The sequence below is a fragment of the Octopus bimaculoides genome, chromosome 4 (assembly GCF_046866305.1).
Source record: "Octopus bimaculoides isolate indiv1 chromosome 4, ASM4686630v1, whole genome shotgun sequence".
Lineage (NCBI taxonomy): Eukaryota > Metazoa > Mollusca > Cephalopoda > Octopoda > Octopodidae > Octopus > Octopus bimaculoides.
The window spans coordinates 4767472-4787340 of NC_142931.1; the positions used below are offsets into that span (position 1 = coordinate 4767472).

At 35.7% G+C, this 19869-nt stretch overlaps 1 protein-coding gene across 3 annotated transcripts; it reads right to left on the reverse strand.

Moving 5' to 3' along the window:
* Positions 1–135: 135 nt before the first annotated feature.
* On the reverse strand, positions 136–19520 carry LOC106867333 (protein RD3). 3 transcript variants are annotated; one of them, XM_052966872.2, is made up of 4 exons: positions 19500–19520; positions 8276–8408; positions 6082–6336; positions 136–5167 (listed from the first exon to the last, which is right to left on the reverse strand). In XM_052966872.2, the coding sequence occupies exons 2-4, from the start codon at positions 8405–8407 to the stop codon at positions 4922–4924; spliced, it is 633 nt and encodes a 210-aa protein (XP_052822832.1). In that variant the 5' UTR covers position 8408; positions 19500–19520; the 3' UTR covers positions 136–4921. The 3 variants fall into 3 exon arrangements, with proteins under 3 accessions (XP_052822832.1, XP_014767663.1, XP_014767662.1); XM_014912177.3 differs by lacking the exon at positions 19500–19520 and adding an exon at positions 10972–11114; XM_014912176.3 differs by lacking the exon at positions 19500–19520 and adding an exon at positions 9887–10041.
* Between the last annotated feature and the right edge of the window lie 349 nt (positions 19521–19869).

Sequence of the window (19869 nt, forward strand, 5' to 3'; positions counted from 1 at the left end):
CACAGCCCACTAAGAACTGCCATTCTTATATTACAACAGCAATTAATAAATCTACTGGTGTGTACAAAGCTTTGTCAAGCTGGAATGAATTAAATAAAGGCACAAACCAAGCAGAAGTAAAGCAATAACAAACAATCCATGTTAATCTGATTATTTAATACAGAAAGTAAAAGATACAGCATACTCACACACACACACACATTTACACACATACACACACAATACTTTATTACAAGTTGATAAAAAATATTGCACAAGATATAACTGGATATCAAAAATAACAATAGACAATAGTTAAATCACTTTGGATCTTCACAGACATGAAGGCTGACTTGCAGACGTAAGATTTAATGTTTTGTAAATAGAAAATGTGAGTTTGTGTGTAAGGGGATAAGTCTTTTAGTTTTGCATCCATTTTCTTACACTTGCAATACTGCAAAGGGGGTTTGTTTTTGATTTTCTTCTTTGTTAATTAATTAATTTTTATTTTTGTTTATTTGTGGTTTTCAAAATTTGGACAGTTGGACATTTCAATATTGTTAGTGCCAATAGATTTATAAGGTATTTTGGTTGTTCCTTATAACTACTAAAAGTGAGGCAGAGAGATTAGAGCACAACTCATTAACCCATATGGAGTGATGCCTATTGCCATAACTTCACAGCCATGTTACATTATATATACTCGTGTGTGCGTGTGTGTATATTCCAACCAACATTGTTTGGATTCATCATGGTCAAGGTATTACCTTACCTGTTTATGCTTGTTTAAAAATCTACCTGAAGACAGTGGATTATGATGTAATCAATGAACACATCAATTCTACCAAAACAGCTATCATAAACTTAAACCCCATTTCTGTCCTTGTTTATACTTATGCCACACCTAGAGCCAATCCTGAGTTGGATCTATGGTTTAAATTGGATTTGGTACTTACATATCTACAGTGCCCTACCAACACTTAAAACCTTCATGATTGTTTTACCTCAATGTGTGACACCTATGTTATTGTACCTGGTCATTTCTGGTGTCCTATGTGTTGATGTATCTAGATTCTAGTGATTCTGGTAACTAATCTTTTTTCGTTCTCTCTCTCTCAATATATATATATAGATAGATATAGATATATATATACACATACATACATATTTTTCTTCATGAAAGCATATTTTGTGATATGTGGAATGGATGCCATAGAATGGTGGCCATTTCTCAAGAAGCCAAATCTGCTGCCTATTCTCAAAACCATTTCACTTTTGTTGTTAGAATCCGTGTGAAGTTGGTCAGTCATGTTATAAATTCCTGTCTTGCCTCTTGCTATATTCTAGTGATATTATGGATATGTGAAATAAAAATATAACTTTTAAATCACCGTTTACAAAGTATAGCTCAAAGTAATTTTCCCAGGTGCTGGCACGGCTGTGGGGTTAAAAGAAGCCTGTTTTGAAACCAAGAGGCACCTTGGGTTGGTGCCGTCTACTATAGCCCTTGGTAGTGAATTTGGTTGATAGAAACTGTGTGGAAGCCTGTCATATATATATATATATATATATAAATGTGTGTGTGTGTGTATATATATTTATATATATATATATATATATATATATATATATATATATACATATATACGTGTGTGTGTGTCTTTGTATTTGCAGCTCATCAAAAGAAATTAATAGGAAAAGTAGCAGACTTAAGAATAATTACTGGGATTCATTTGTTTGACCAAAGCTGTGAAGGTGGTGCCGAGCACAGTCACAGTCCAAGGAATTAATCAAGTAAAGAAGATACGATTTGCAACCCTTTCATTACCAGATTTCTCAAAGCCACATGTTGCAAGCCAAACATCTTTACCACACAGCCATCCTTTCATCTATGAGCATGTGTGTTTGTGTGTGTGTGTATATATACACACATATTCATATATATGCATGTTTGTATGTATATATATATGTGGGGAGAGAATGTTAAGTAGGTTGCTAGCTGTTGCCCCTTCTCATGTCGCATGCTATTAAAAACTGGCCAAAGAAATCACAAATGGTGAACATAAATGGACCAATGTGTTGTACAACAGCAAATGGCTAATATATCATCATCATGTTTTAATGTCCATTTTTCCATGCTAGCATGGGTCGGGTGAAATTCACCAAAGCAGATTTTCTATGGTTGGATGCTTTTCTCATCACCAACCACCACCTGTTTCCAAGTATAAATAGTAAAGGAATAGGGATTTGGAATCCAGGCAGGTACCTTATTAACACTGATATAATCCAGATCTGGCCAACCACACCATCTTGATTACACACACACACATACATATGTGTGTGTGTGTGTGTGTGTATGAGTGGTTGGTGTTAGGAAGAGCATCCAGCTGTAAAAATCCTGCCAAAACAGTCACAGAAGTCTAGTGCAGGCTTTGGCCTGGCCAGATTTTGTGGTACCATCCCACCCATGCTAGCATGGAACACAGATGTTAAATGATGATGATGATGATGTATGTATATATGTATGCATATATATACACACACACACACATATATATAAAGAGAGAAAGAGAAAGCAAAACTCTTGAATCATAAAGTTCCTATCGCCTTCACATTTTCCACCTCATTTCAAACTGATTTTTACACCATAAACAGACATTTCATCCTTTTGTTGCTGTCTTTGTTTACAGCAATTTTGAATATAACAAAGAACTTGATAAAATAACTAAAGCTGATGTTTAGAACATGAACTGATATGAGGTTTAGAGGAAGATTTTTTAGTTGAGATCACTTTTAAAACAAGAAGTTTGTGTCATATAACCAGGTACTGTCTCAGGTGGGTAGGAGTGAAAGAGTTAAAGATCTTATTATGTTTCAGATTCTCTATTCCAGTGTCCTCAATATAAAATGACTTAAATTCTTCATTTCTTAGAATTGGATATCATAAATATCGGTTTCTTCCATTGCCACAAGGCCAGACACTGGTAGGGAAATGGTCAACTGAATCTGACAGACATTCTATTTATTGACCTTGGATAGTCAAAGGACAAATTTGACCTTGATTAAATTTGAAATCGCAATGTGGCGACGTAGATCAAAATATTACAAAGTATTTTGTCTGTGATTCTAATATTTCTGCCATTTACAATCTTGTTTGAAGTTGCAATATTGATTCCCAACTTTGCCACAAGGTCAAAAATTGTGTGAGAGAGCACACCTGATTAAATCAACCCCAGTATTTTACTGGTACATATTTTATCACTCCCACCTGGAAAAGGCTAAAACCAAAGTCAACCTCAGAAATAGTTCAGCACCCCAGATACCACAATGCCTTTTATTCCGTGCTCAACTGATTCAGTTTGTATTAAACAATAGTAAACTGACAAAAAACAAAAAAGAGATGGTTAAATTAATGATAACAAAACCACTGATGTTTACATTTCAACAGAAGAAAAGATAGAAGGAAGTTTTTGCTATTATTTGTTCACCATTAAATATGCTTCATTTTCAAATTACAGAATTTCATGGCCAATAAGACGCAGGAGGGCATAGGATGCAGCCTAGCCTTGGTTATATTTTTGTAAAATAAATTACCACTAAAATAATGTTTTAGTTCCTCCACTTACCTGTATAACTTTAAGTTATTACCAGTAATTATAAGCAATTCATTGCATCCACATTCGATATAAACATACTGTAGGTGATGGTTCAGCAATAGATGGCAGCACATGTTTTGTAAACATACATACTGTTTTGGGTTAGTTTTGAGCCTACATTGAGTGCATTGGACACAGGAGGGATATTTAAGCCATTTTTGGGTAAAAAAAAAAGGGTACATCTTATAAGCCATTAAATATGGTAATTGAAGTTACAAAATTGTACATGTAGGAGAAACATGGAAATTCTCTATTAAAAATTCTTCAGACAGAGAACCAAATAATATTGGTATTATTTGATTCTCTGCCTGAAGAATTTTTAATAGGGGAAATAACTAACATGTTTCTCCTTCATGTACAATTTTGTAACTCCAATTAATTTGAAAATGAAACACGTTCAAATTTTCCAAACTCCTGTTTTGATATCATTACTTGGCAGAAAATATTTTCCAGTCCTTTCAACTCTAGTGCATACTTCACACAAATATAACATCTAAATAAGGATTTGGAATACTGAAATAAGCAAATGTGCTTCAAGAGGACATGGCTGAGATTTGAACCCCATCTACATAATATATATGTATATATATGTACAGGAGGAAAGAATAAAACATTTTTGGTATTATACAGAATAATATATTGGTAATAATAATAAAGGTTAGTCAGAAGAAATGAAGGAATTGTGTCTCTATTGCACAAACATTCTCAAGCACTAGATGAAAAATTCTTAAATTTAATAACATAAATATTCTGTTTTATTTCATTTCTTGGAAAATATGAAGACTTACTGTGCCTGCATATAAATAAGCTGAGGAACAGTCCCTTCATTTCTTCTGACTAACATTATTATTATTACACACACACACACACATATATATATATATATATATATATATGATATATTTTAATACATGTTAACTCACAAAAAGATATCTAGTGACACCGTATTTGTCCGGAATAAGAGTAACCAGTGTTAAACCCTTTAGCATTTAAACTATCCAGATCGTGCCTCTCACACCTACCCTACAATGTCATTCTAAAAATAAACAATCACATCATCAACGTCTTAAAGCTATGAGATAATGCATAAATAATTCAAAACAGTGTGAATAAATAAGCATTACATTTCACAGAGTAATTCAAATGCTAAAGGTTTAAACGTACTGCCATGAAGAGAGCAGTTCCAACACCAAGGAAATGTTTAAAAATAGCAGCTTGCTTCAACATGATAATGGCACCAAACTTAAAGGACAACAAGAAATGATGAGGTCATATGTAAAGTACACTCATATAAACTGTGACTGCTTATTGTAGGTGAAATCATAAATATTCTGACCTCCATTTTTATAATAAAGCATGGAATCAAATGAGGTGAGAGGGTAGGATTCCTGTTGTTTTTCAATGTCTATGTCATCATTGATAGGTGAGACTTGTGGACTTGGACGAAGTTGTTTCATGTTATTTATCAAGTTAGCCGTCCGTGTGCTTACCCATTCTGTGAATGTTTCTTCTTTGGGGCGTTCTTCAAGAATCTAACAAAGAAATAAATAAAAATTATAAACAGGTTCTTTTTCTTAAAAACTTTGGACAGTATTTATTTTAAACATTAATAAGTTAATGAATATTATTTGCAGCGTGGAAGATGTTTAAAAGCCATTTAAGAACACACAAAAGAAAACGTTAAATTCACTGCAACGTTTAAATAATTTTTTAATTTGTGTCAAAATATTATCGTCACTTTGAAACCATTCCCTGTTCACTAACCAAACTTCATGCTGCATCTCTGCTGCAAATTTAAATGTTGAAGTGAATCTAACAGTTTTTTGTGTGTTCATAAACGGCTTATAAACACCTCCCACACTGCAATTGTTTTTGTTTCAGCACACAATCTCAGATCGAGTCACTTGCTATGCAAGTACATCTCCATAATAAATATTATTTCTTTCATATAATTTCAAGATCAGATCTGCCAATTGGAGAGTTTGCTTTCGTTAACCCTTTTGTTACCAAAGTTCTGTTGAAATACACTGTCCATGTATCAATTAATTTTGAAAATAATGAAGAATTTATTAGAATAAATGTCATGCCACCCAACTTCTTCCCTCGGGGCCTCAGGTTGAACACTAATGGCTACTTCCATGTTCTAAGTGAGGTGGTGGAGCCTTGGATCAAGCAGGTAGCTGCAGGGAGGCTGTATGTGTGGAAGCAAGACTCTGCGTCCCGTCACACCAGCCAGAAGACCCAGGCCTGGGTCTTCGATCACACAGCACCTGCCCTTTGACCTCCCGACTCACCTGACTGCAATCCCCTTGACTTCTTTGTGTGGGATGTGGTAGGTTTTTATATGGTTTCTGTGCCCAAGGGTGATTCACAGTAGGATCGAACCTAAAACCATAAGATAACAAAGCAAGCTTTTTAGCCACCCAGCCATATACATGGGTCTTACCTGTGTAATGCAAAGTTTGAATAAGGCTGTGACTTCAGTAAGTGGAGGTTCTTGGAGCAGACAATTACGGAATGACTTTATTATACAACTGCATTCTTCAGGTTTAACCAATTGGCACAAACTAACAAGTTGCATACGTTCAACATGAGGTATTTGATATGTACGAGTTTCATTACTAACGAGCCAGCTGTAATCAACTCCTGTTTGTTGTCTGCGTTCTTCCTGCTCCATTTCCCAGTAATGTTGTTCCAAATCCTGTTAATATAAACACAAATATTCATTACATATACAAATACACACAAATATATATATATATATATATATATATATATATATATATATATATATATATATATATATAAGAGAGACGACTGCGCTGGTATGGTCATGTGGCGAGAATGGATGAGGATAGCTGTGTGAAAAAGTGCTACTCCCTAGCAGTTGAGGGAACCTGTGGAAGAGGTAGACCTAGGAAGATCTGGGATAAGGTGGTGAAACATGGCCTTCAAACATTAGGCCTCACCAAGGCATTGACTAGTGACCAAGACCTTTGGAAATATGCTGTGCATGAAAAGATCCGGCAAGCCAAGTGAGACCATTACCTGTGGCCTATGCCAGGGGTGTAACCAGCCCACTTATGCGTACTTTTCCTTCACTGGACACTAAACTCTGCTTGCGAAGACCTGTGAAATCGAAGGCAAGTGAAATCAAAATCAAATCAAATTCACAAATCTGATGACTGGCACCCATGCCAGTAGAGCGCTAACAGCACCATCCGACCAGGATCACTGCCAGAGCAGCTGACTGGCTTCCGTGCCTGTGGCACATAAAAAGCACCATTCAAACGTGTTCGTTACCAGCGTTGCCTTACTGGCACGTGAAAAAACAATCGAGCGAGGTCGTTGCCAGTGCTGCTGGACTGGCTCCCATGCAGGTGACATGTAAAAAACACCACTTAAGTGTGGCCGTTGCCAGTACCGCCTGACTGATTCTCGTGCCAGTGGCATGTATAAAAGCATCCACTACACTCTCAGAGTGGTTGGCGTTAGGAAGGGCATCCAGCTGTAGAAACTCTGCCAGATCAGATTGGAGCCTAGTGCAGCCATCTGGTTCGCCAGTCCCCAGTTAAACTGTTCAACCCATGGAAAGCAGATGATGATGATGATGATGATGATGATATTTACAAACCATCCATCCTCCGACTAACATGGAATATAAACATCTTATGGTAGAATAAACTTGTAACATATTGTTCTATATTTTAGAGATGAAGAATTCTGTACATTATTTACATTGGACGGATATGTGTCCTCATCTAGTTTGTTGTTATCACAACATTTTGGCTGATTTACTCTCCAGCCTTCATCAGGTGTCCTGGTAGAATTTTGAACCCAACCCTGGATTTTCATTCCTAAGGTATTTTTTTGCTGATATTATTATTATTATTATTATTATTATTATTTATTCAAGACGCTGCCTGGAATTGAACTCAGAATCTTGGAATTAGTAGCCCACACTCTTAATCATTACGCAATATGCCCGTGGGCAAATATAGCGTGAATTTTAGGGCTTATAACAACAAACAAGATGAGAACACGTATCTGTCCAGTGTAAATAATGAACTTGTCTGGCTTCCGTGGCGGTGGCACATAAAAAGCACCATTTGAGTGTGATCGTTACCAGCATTGCTTTACTGGCACGTGAACAAAACATTCGAGCGAGGTCGTTGCCAGTGCTGCCGGACTGACTCCTGTACAGGTGGCACATAAAAAACACCATTTGAGCGTGGCCGTTGTCAGTACCGCTAGACTGGCCTACGTGCCGGTGGCATGTAAAAGCACCCACTACACTCTCTGAGTGGTTGGCGTTAGGAAGGGCATCCAGCTGTAGAAACTCTGCCAAATCAGATTGGAGCCTGGTGCAGCCATCTGGTTTGCCAGTCCTCAGTCAAATCGTCCAACCCATGCTAGCATGGAAAGTGGACCTTAAACGATGGTGATGATGATGATGATGGTAATGATGAATCAAGAAATTGGAGAGATTTAACATATTAATTTACTGCTCGTTATTCTTGGAATAAAATTTAATAGGTTCTTACGCGATGGAAGGTTTTAATTTAGATGTGAACATTTCAAAATGGTCAGTTTTAATCAAAGAACATAAAGGTAGTTGAGCAGAATGTGAGCCTACTCACCCTTAGTTGGGTTTCCAACTCCAAAATTAGGGAATCTGTAACAACTAACTGCCAGTCTTTTTCAAGTGGGCCCCTTGTAGAATCCCCAGGCATCCAAGACTTGAGCCATGATCGAATCCCTGACATAGACATTCTAAAAAAAAAGAAAAGAAAAAATAAAGAAAATTAACACACATCTTTCGGTTTGATAATTCTCTTAATGCCACATAACACAATGAATTTCGAGCGAGGGTTATCTATGAGCAGTTTTCAGTTAAACCTTATTAGTCAAATATTTGTTTTTCACTTCTTAACGATTTTAGATGTCGTCACCAGTTGTGTTCATAACAATAAATACAAACCTTCAAATGGCTGTTATAAAGGAACATCGTGGTTTTCCAACGTTATTCGCCATCATGAAACTTTTACTAACATCTAACTGGTGATAATCACCTTAAGGGGTAGGCAAAGTGATCACTATTGACCCCAGGAGGTGTCTATGTGGTCGATAAGTTATCGACGATTTCATGATATACAAGAAGTTTGTCAACCCCTGTTTTGAGTATTGTTGACTACGTACAAGCATGCAAAACGCATGAAACATCAGAATAACATTAACAGGGCAACGATATTACAGATCCGATGGACACAGAGTGCGGCTGTTGATCGGATACGTATTTACATAATAATAATAATAATAATACAAACAGAAATGAGTAAATTCTGGGAAGTACACCCGCACGAGTTTCACTAAGAAAAAAAAAGCTTCGGACTTTTTAATTTACCCATAAATGAATATATATTATTAAATATATAATCTTTAATGCACAACTTTGATATTTCCTAGCAAGGATTAAAAACAAAACAGAAAAACATTCTTAGAGAAGAATTAAGGAAACTGTTGATATTTTATAAATGACTAAGATTCGTGTAAACAGTATACAAACATCTTTTTTTTATGCAATGAATGGATTAATGCTTCATAATATCAGAATTATTTTTGCAGAAAAGAAGAAAATGAACATACACAACAATATTTAAAACTATTATTTTTTATCTATTTAAAACGAGTTTTCCTTTATCGTAATAAGGAGGAAGTCGTTTTCGATAAGGATAAATAATTTTAAATGTCAAGACTTTGTTTTCCGAAGTAAATTTTGGGGCTTAGAACCGAAAAATACTGATAATTTTAGATAAGGAAAGACGGTAAATGAGTTTTATTTTCAGGACAGAGTTAAAAATGGGTTGATTTTTAAGGTAAGAAATTTTTTTAAATGAGTCAATTTTTAAAGATATTAAGATCTGTAGTCGAAACAAGAAATGACAATATTTGTTTAAAAAACATTGTTGCATTCATCGTATAAAAGCAACAAACAAAATAATTACTACATCAAGATCTGCTATTATGTAAATGATACATGAAATAAATTCACTTAATAGATTTAAATATTGTTGCAATAATAATAATAGTAAATGCAACAAAACAATAAATCAAATGTGACAGTATGTGTGGTGTCTATATATATATATATATATATATATATATATATATATATATATAATGTCAGTGCTATTAGAATAATCGTCATCGTTGAAAAACCTAAAAGAAAAGATGTTTTCGAGTTTGCTTACCGGTCATATACCAGCGACCCTGTTATCTCAACAATGTTGTTAAACAACGCATCTGTTGACAATTAGTAAATACGAAACTAAATCCAATTAGTAGTAAATGCAGACATCTAAACAGCAATATAATAACCCTTTCCTTAGTGACGACTGCTTTAATAAATTTCTTTTTAATTATAAAATAAAACCCGGTTTATCATACCCATGATATATCATCTCTCTATCTTTCAAATATAACGAGTAATTGTAATTATTGTTTAACCCTAGGTCCGTCCTGATCGAGAATACCATGATCAAAATATACGTCAGAGCTGACGATACCGTCTTTTCATGTGTATCTCAGATTACATTACCTAATGTGTCCTTCGTTATTTTAAAACGGTAGTATGTCCTTTATGGAAGGTTTAGCTGTTGTTTCTAACATGATGACTCTATAGAGAGACTCGTTGGCTCCTATAATGGATGTTGATACCAGAGATATTAAATTCAGGTGTTAGATAGAGGTGAAACTTGAAAAGCTTCTGAATATTCTAGAAAAATGTTACCGATGAAGAAAGTGGCACTAAATTTCAAGACTATTCACGTCATTAATATATTTTCATTTTTGTTATAGTTTATTTATATTTACGAAAAAATATACGAAAATTGTGTCAATTCGCAAATATTTGAAAATAAAAAAAGCCTACTCTATTTTTCAATATTATCTTTGTGTGTTCCACCCGAAGTCGACTTTACCTTTCATCCTTTCGGGGTCGATAAATCAAGTACCAGTTAGGTAATGGGGTCAATGTAATCGACTACTCCCCTTCCCAAAATTGCAGGCCTTGTGCCTATAGTAGAAAGGATTATCTTTGCGTGTGCGTGTGCGTGCGGCCGCGCGTGTATGTATGTATGCAATGAATGCATGCGAGTGTGTGCGTATAAGTGCGTGTGCGTGTGTGTAAATGTAAATTAGATTGCTAATGAACAGAAACTATAATATAACTTAAGATTAGTTGAGAAGCTGCTAGAAATCAGATATTCAAACTGAGATAAATTTAATGATACTATTAAAGGTTTTATAAATAATTAATGTTTTGTATAGACATTACCTGGGAGAATAGTATCTCACGGAACGATCGACCTAAAAGATGCAGATTGCTGATGAGAGAGAAGTTATTCTTTAAAGATATCTGCCTCGTACCATCATTGAAAAGTAACAGACGACAAGCTGCCAATTGTTGACGATAATGAGTGGGAGTGGTATGCACAAGATGATATTTCGTTGTCACTGAGATAAAAGTAGTTATCTGACTTATTTATTCAACAAGCAGAATTGCTGATAAAAGCAAGGACGTAAGATGATTAAATGTAGTGTGCACTCCGCCGACTTTGTTTCCTCTTAACTTTAAAAAAAAATGGATATTTTTAATATAAAATTTTCTATTCAGATGGCATAAATTCCGATTATATCGGAATTTGTTGTGGAAATTGTTTTCTGAGGCCTGGAAGAGAAGTTTCGAAAAATTTACACGTGTTGCCTTTGTTTCCTCATAACTTTCAGAAAACTGGGTATCCTTTATGAAATTTTCAACAATTACCTTTCAGAGTGTGTAGATTACGATTATATCGGAAGTTAATATTAAAAGGATAATAATAATAATTGTTGGGCGTGCACACATTCATACTGACAAACATCACATATGAATGAAACTTGAAATTTCGAAAAAAAATTGTTATGCGTCAGTATTTATGAGTATATGCCCATCGTTTTTTCTTTTTTTTTTTCCCACATCAAATTCTGGTATAATCGTAATCTATACAACTTGAAAGACATTTGTGGAAAATTTCATTTAAAAAATACCCAATTTTCTGAAAGTTATGAGGAAACAAAGCCGACTCCTATGAATTTTCCGAAATTTCTTTTCCCACTCCTGGAAAAATCTTTTCCAACAAATTCTGATATAAACGGAATCTATACCATCTAAAGCATAATTGTAAAAATTTTATTTAAAAAATTCAATTTTTCAGAAAGTTATGAGGAAACAAAGTTGTGTAGGTATGCCTGAATGTAACTATATTTCCTTTAAATTATGCTATGTTTTGTAACTATATTTCTTTATGACACTATATTTTCTTAAAATCAAAAAAAAAAACTTGATGCTGTGAGCCTAATTGTTTAATTACCATATTTACTCATTTATCAGGTGCACTTGTGTATAAATCACACCTCCAATTTGGTGTTCAAGCTTGGAAGATAATTTTTTTCCTGTCACAGTTTTAGCTTTGCCCCATGCATAAATCACACTCCAGTTCTTTTCATTTAAAAAGAAGCTTAAAATAGTGGGGGGATAAAATGCCATTATTTCAATAAATTCATGTCAAGAAGGACTGGAGAAAACAAGTGTGGAACTTAACATGTTTGGAAAGGTTTCAACTCTAAATTCATTCTTTACAGTTGCACAATATTACAAATATTTAGGGAAAGCACAATGTCATTTCAGTTTTTTTCTCCAATAAATTACTGGTAAGGCGGTGAGCTGGCAGAATTGTTAGCACGCTGGGTGAAATGCTTCGTGGCATTTCGTCTGTCTTTACGTCCTGAGTTCAAATTCCACCAAGGTTGACTATGCCTTTCATCTTTTTGGGGTCGATAAATTAAGTACCGGTTGCATACTGGGGTCGATCAAATCAACTGGCCCCCTCCCCCCAAATTTCGGACCTTGTGCCTAGAGTAGAAAAGAATCATTAGCACATTGGGCGAAATGCTTAGCGATATTTCATCTGTGTTTACGTTCTGAGTTCAAATTCCACCGAGGTCAACTTTGCTTTTCTTCCTTTCAGGGTCGATCTAATTGACTGCCCCCCTCCCCCAAAATTTCAGGCCTTGTGCCTAGATTAGAAAAGAATAAACGACTGGTATTCATTTTTTGAACAACAGGGAACTGAAAAACAAGCAGAGTTTAAAATCAAAATGTACAGGGACATCATCATCATCATCATTATCATTACCATCATTTCACATCCATATTTCTATTCTAGCTTGAGTTGGATGGTTTGACAAGACTTAATGAATCCAGGGACTGTATTGTGCGCCACTGCCTACTTTGGCATAATTTCTAATGACTGGATGCCCTTCCTAATGCCAGCCACTTTACAGCATGGATTGGATGTATTTTTCATGGCACTAGCACCAGAGAAGTTGCCATGTACCTCGTAAAACTAACATTGCCTTTGAGTGAAGCAGCTACAGTAGAGATGGAATTGGTATTTATGCTATCTTTGATATTTTACTTTAGACTGCAGCCATGCTGGAGCACCACCTTGGATAAATCTTTATTAAGCCTGGTACTTATTCTATCAGTCTCTTCTGCTAAACTGTTAAGTTACAGAGCCACAAACACATCAACACCAGTTGTCAAACAGTGTTGGGGAGGAGATAAACACACACACACACACACACACACACACACTCACACACACTCACACACATACACATGCACACTCACACTTATACAGAGACTTCTCAAAATGAAGTAGACACCCTTCATTCTACTTTTGTCCTAACATATTTAGGAAAAAATCTATGAAAATGCTTTGGACAGGCAAAGGGTTAAGAATGAAATGTTCTGTTCACAGACATAACATGGTGCCAAATGCAAGATACAAACCATTTTATATAAAGTATTTTAATTGGCCATTACATAGAATTTCCTTGGAAAATGATTCTGTGTATAATATTACAAACATCAAAGTAGAATGTAATTATTTCCAAAGAAATTGGTTTTAAATTTTGGCACAAGGCCAGCAATTTTTTGCAGAGGTGCTAAGTTGGTTACATCGATCTCAGTGTTCAGCTGGTACTTATTTTATTGACCCCAAAAGGATGAAAGACAGAGTGGACTTTTGCAGGATTTGAACTCAGAATGTAAAGATGGATGAAATGCTGCTAAGCATTTCGTCTGGTGTGTGAGCAATTCTGCTAGGTCACTGTTTTATTATTTCTATAGACATTGAGGGAATAGTACTCTAGTAATAAAAACCATGGCAGTACCACTTTCATGTGTTTATGCAGCACAGCACTGTTGTTCTTTGTATAGGAAGCTAATCTCTTTGTTACAAAAATAAAAACAAGCAAAAAAGCAAAACGATAATTCCTCTAATTTCTTTGTCTGACTCCATGCTCTAGATTCTGTTGTATTATTGTATCATCTTTCATAATTAATTAAGTTACCATGGAAGTAGATTGTATTTACTACATCAAACAAACCATCTTAGCAATAAGCCATTATATTTGGTCTATTGTAACACACTGTCTCCTCAAATGATATACTTAAAATGGTCTTTCATTCTGCACAAAGATTCTTCCTCCACCTACCCCCATCATTACACTGCATGTCAACTATTGATTTTATTCACTGCTTCTTTCTGCAATGGCTTAAGCAGAGCCATTTTTCCTGATGCTTTTAGAATAACAGGATATAAATTGCATCTTAGTTTTGCAAATTGTCATTTCTAGGTCTCTTGACTGAGATTCATTCATTCAGTTTTCAAAATTTCTCCACTGAATCTGAAACATTTTGACAATTCATTTAACAATTTGCCATTTCATTTTGTAATTCTTTCTCTAGTGAGCATGGGGGGGGGGGGGGGGGGGCACGTTGTGACTGAAAATAACAAGTTCCTATATTAAGAGATGGTAACATATTAAGTATAATACATAGATGGTTGTTTTAATTAAATGCTGCTTCAATTGCATACAATTAATATTTTTTCAGCCCATTGGCTATTTGCAATATCAGTGAAAGCATTATTCACTATTTCCTATATATTGGAGGCAAAAGCTTTTGTTCAGACATGTAACTATGGGTTCACACCATTGGCAAGGCCCAAGAAAGCCAAAATACTTCTGATGTTCTTGTTTATTGCTACCAGGATCATTCATCATCTGCCTCCAGTGTGTATAACACATACATACTGTGTCTTTAACACAACACATCTGTAAGAGATTTTCTCTCAGCCAAAAACCACAGAACCTTGCCTGTCAGCGATTATGCGTGATATCAGATGTCTGTTATGAATTATGTCTTTTGGTAGATAAATACATCCTCTAAATCAATTTTTGCTTCATTTAATAGCCCTATTAAAATTAATGTATTGGGAGATTTTTCATAAAATATAGAAAGATTCGGTGAATTTTGAGGAAAGTATAAGGTAAACAAAATACCAATATCAAAAAGGAGACAACAAAGGTAGGAAGAGGGTTCAAGTTGAACTGAAGTAAGTCTGGAAAAGGATCAAATAAAGTCTATAGAATTTTATATATCAAAATATTAAGGTACGTAAATTATGTCCAACCCATGCCAGCATGGAAAGTGGACATAGTGGCTGTGCGGTAAGAGGTTTGCTTCCCAACCACATGGTTCTGGGTTCAGTCTCACTACGTAGCACCTTGTACAAGTGTCTTCTACTATAGCCTCAAGCTGGCCAAAGCCTTGTGAGTGGATTTGGTAGATGGAAACTGAAAAGAAGCCCATCGTATACATATATATATATATATATATATATATATATATACATACATACACTCACACAGACACACATATATATGTATTTATGTGTGTGTGTCTATATCTTTGTGTGTGTTTGTCCCCACCACCATTGCTTGACAACTGATGGTGGTATGTTTATGTCCCCGTAACTTAACAGTTTGGCAAAAGTGACCGATATAATAAGTACTATGCTTACAAAGAATAACTCCTGGGGTTGATTTCTTCAACTAAAAAACACTTTAAGGCAGTGCTCCGCGTGCTACAGTCAAATGACCTTGCAACCCTCTCCAGCTGAGCACCCCTTATCTGGTGGGCTCATAGGTGCTGTTACCACATAAAAAGCACTTGTGCCAGTGCTGCATAAAAGCACCAACTACACTCTGTAAAGTGGTTGGCAATAGGAAGGGCATCTGGTCATAAAAACCATATCAAAACAGACAACTGGAGCTGGTCAGCTCCTGTTAAACCTGCCAAACCATCCAACTCTGATCTGGCAGAGTTTCTACAGCTGGATGCCCTTCCTAACGCCAACCACTCCGAGAGTGTAGTGGGTGCTTTTTACGTGCCACCGGCACGGGGCCAGTCTGGCGGTACTGGCATATATATGTATATCATCATCATCATCATCATCATCATCATCGTTTAACGTCCGCTTTCCATGCTAGCATGGGTTGGACGATTTGACTGAGGACTGGTGAAACCGGATGGCAACACCAGGCTCCAGTCTGATTTGGCAGAGTTTCTACAGCTGGATGCCCTTCCTAACGCCAACCACTCAGAGAGTGTAGTGGGTGCTTTTACGTGTCACCCGCACGAAAACGGCCACGCTCGAAATGGTGTCTTTTATGTGCCACCCGCACAAGCCAGTCCAGGGGCACTGGCAACGATCTCGCTCGAAAATCCTACAGGAGCCAGTCAGGCGGTACTGGCAACGGCCACGCTCAAAATGGTGCATCTCATGTGCCACCCGCACAAGAACCAGTCCAGGGGCACTGGCAACGATCTTACTTGGCTTGCCGGGTCTTCTCACGCACAGCCCATTTCCAAAGGTCTCGGTCCGTAGTCATCGCCTCGGTGAGGCCCAATGTACGAAGGTCTTGCCTCACCACCTCAGCCCAGGTCTTCCTGGGCCTACCTCTTCCACGGGTTCCCTCAACTGTTAGGGTGTGGCACTTTTTCACGCAGCTATCCTCCTCCATTCTCACCACATGTCCATACCAGCGCAATCGTCTCTCTTGCACGCCACAACTGATGCTTCTAATGTTCAGCTTTTCTCTCAAGATACTTACACTCTGACGGGTATTCACATTGACATATATATGTGTGTGTATGTATGTATGTATGTATGTATGTATGTATGTATGTATATATATATATATATATATATATATATATATATATATATATATATATATATATATATATATATATATATATATATATATATGTGGGTATATGTATGTATCTAATATGCATATGTCATATGTATATACAATAACAGTTTAGTATGTCTTTTCCCTTTGTTCCTAATCATTGTTACAGTGCTTTCCATGGTCTTTACAATGAAAATCCTGTAGGAATAATGTGGGACACATAGAGGAAACACTCCTTTGGGAATCAACAAGCTCTAACTTGATCCACCACCAATGCTGAATGTTTAGAAAACGGTCGATTCTTTTGTCTTTTCAACTTGGATTCAGTCATAGAATACTTCAGATTACCATTCACTATTGATACAAAGACCAAAGACAAAGATATTTCTTGCAACCATAAATGACATGAATAAAAATCGTTTTTGTATCTCCGGGATCTTTGATGTGAAATCACGAAGCAGATTTTGTTGTATCTTGGGAGGGTCACTACGCCAGTAAGAAACATACACTGGTTGTATTTCACTTCTGATTGACCTGGAGAAGTGAGAGCATGGCATTTATGAGGTTGCGAATGGTGCTGAAAGGACTCTGATGAACTTCACTTATTGATTAAATGATTGACTGAGCGATTAATCAAATAGCCAATTAGTTAACTGGTTAAATGGTTAACTAATTGACTAACAACAATAAAAGAAGTGAAACAGAATCAATGCCTGTATGTGTTTCTTATTGGCATGATGGCCCTACCAAGGCACAACAAAAATAGTTCATGTGTCTAAAATACAAGTGAAGGTGCATGGCCTGGTGGTTAGGGTGTTGCACTCCTGATTGCAAGATCATGAGTTTGATTCCCAGACCAAGGTAGTGTATTGTGTTCTTGAGCAAAACATCTTCATTCCATGTTGTTCCAGGCCACTCAACTGTAAATGGGTCCACCCTGTGATGGAATAGCTTTCTAATCAGAGGAATGCTGACCTGCTCATCTTGCCAGTGGGGGGTGGGGAGTCATTTGAAAGCTAAAACCAATGCAAAGTGTATTGTGACCAGTGATGTATAACAAGATCTGATAGTCTAGATGATACTGTGAAAATACAAGTATACACACAAATGGACTTGCTGTGTAAACATACAAATATACACATTCACTAATTGACTCATGGATGAGACAAATAAATGTCTTGTAACCAGTGGTGGACTGGGTCTAGAAATATTGGTTGCCAGGAGACTAAGGGAGCCCACCCGCAACTACAATGCTATCATTTAAGTTGTTTTTTTTTTGGTTAAAAGTATTCTTTTCAATTGTCTACAAACACAGCCAGGCTGAAATAATTAGTGCATTCTTCTAGGAGTGAATAAAAAATTCTGAAACTTGAAGGGATGGACCCCTTAGATACTAACATGGGACCACATGTACGGACTCTAATGGTGCAGGGACCCACTTGCCATCAGGGAAGCTGGTAACCTGGCCAGTCCACCGCTGCTTCTAACTACATATATACTTGACTATAAGATGCCCTCGCCTATAAGATGCACCCCCAACTTACAAGGTTCAAATCAGGAATTTTATCATTGACATGATTCTAAGTTGCAGTGACTTTTTTGATGTTGGGGAGCAAAGTTTGATTAGGAATTGTGCCAATATATATATATATATATATATATATATATATATATATATAAATAATTTAGAGAAGAACCACCGATATACAATTCAAACAATGAAGGAGATCAGACATCATAAAGAAAAACATACTCTACAAAATACTAATTTAAAAATCTATACCTAAAAGAAAAGTTTATAATCCATAAAAATCTATAAAATACGAGACTAAAAATTTAATTCAGTTTAGTAAGTTGATAAAAAAGAAAGTGAATTGTAGACTACGCGTGTTTCGTGGCCACATAATAGCAGAAAAAATCTGTACAATTCACAATAAAACAATAAATCGGTCGAGATAAATTCTACTCGGAATGAAGTCACTCTTCAGGTCTTTATAAATTCTAACAATGTATCCTACTATTTAAATAATACAAATAAAATGAAATAGAAATAAAGTAGAAATATCTGTACAAGTAGGAATGCTCTTATTAGTACAATACATAAAATGTCAAGGTTTAATAATAATAATTATCTGTCAAGTTAAAGGCATAATTCCTCTAGTAAAGAAATGCTATCTGTAGATTAAGGATAGGAATATATATAAAAAGATAATGTTATTAATTAATAAATGAATTCGAACGTTTAACAGTATTCATAAAATAAACATTTAACTTCATTCTTTGAATTGCATTTTGGTGATTCTTCTCTAAATAATTAATATATTTTTTATTATAAAATTCAATTTGGTATTACTAAATTAAATATCCTTGTAAGTTTGGATTTTGACATTCCCTAATGTTATAATATTTATATATATGTATGTATTTATGAATGTGTGTGTGTGTGTGTGTGTGTGTGTGTGTCTGTCTGTTAGTCCCCCATCATCGCTTGGCAAATGATGTCGGTGTGTTTATGTCCCTGTAACTTAGTGGTTTGGCAAAAGAGAACAATTGAATAAGTACTAGGCTTACAAAGAATAAGTCCTGGGGTTGATTTGCTCTACTAAAGGCAGTGTTCCAGCATGGCCACAGTCAAATGAGTGAAACAAATAAAATAATATATATATATGAATATATTATTGTCTTTTAACTGAATCCAACAAGTAACAAACTCACCGATTGCTGGTTCAAACCTGAACAGAAGCAAGACTGTTCTCACTTTACAAACCTGAAAGATAAATAAAAAAAAAAAAGAGAATGAAAGAAAGGAATGTTGGGATTGGTTCAGTCGTTGTAGAAGGGTTCAAGGATAGAAAGAGAGAGAAAGAGAGGAAGAAAAGAAAGAATAATTGACAAAAGAGAAATACAAACAGAGAGAGAGAGAGAGAGAGTTAATGAGGAGGAAAAGATAGAGTGGTTCAAGTAAGATAAAACAAGGTCTATAGATGAATAATAATAGGATGTTGTTAGTAATAGGATGTGTGCTAGAAATGTAATTGTACTTTGTGTGTATTGGTAACATGAAACCCAGTACAATTTGTTCGTG

Bases quoted from the DNA above. Each gene is read 5' to 3' on its own strand.
- LOC106867333 (XM_052966872.2), bottom strand. From the start codon at position 8,407: ATGTCTATGTCAGGGATTCGATCATGGCTCAAGTCTTGGATGCCTGGG. The intron at 6,337-8,275 runs GTGAGTAGGCTC...TTATATTAACAG, and splicing joins AGTTGGAAACCCAACTAAGG to GATTTGGAACAACATTACTG. The intron at 5,168-6,081 runs GTAAGACCCATG...TTTCTTTGTTAG, and splicing joins TCAAACTTTGCATTACACAG to ATTCTTGAAGAACGCCCCAA.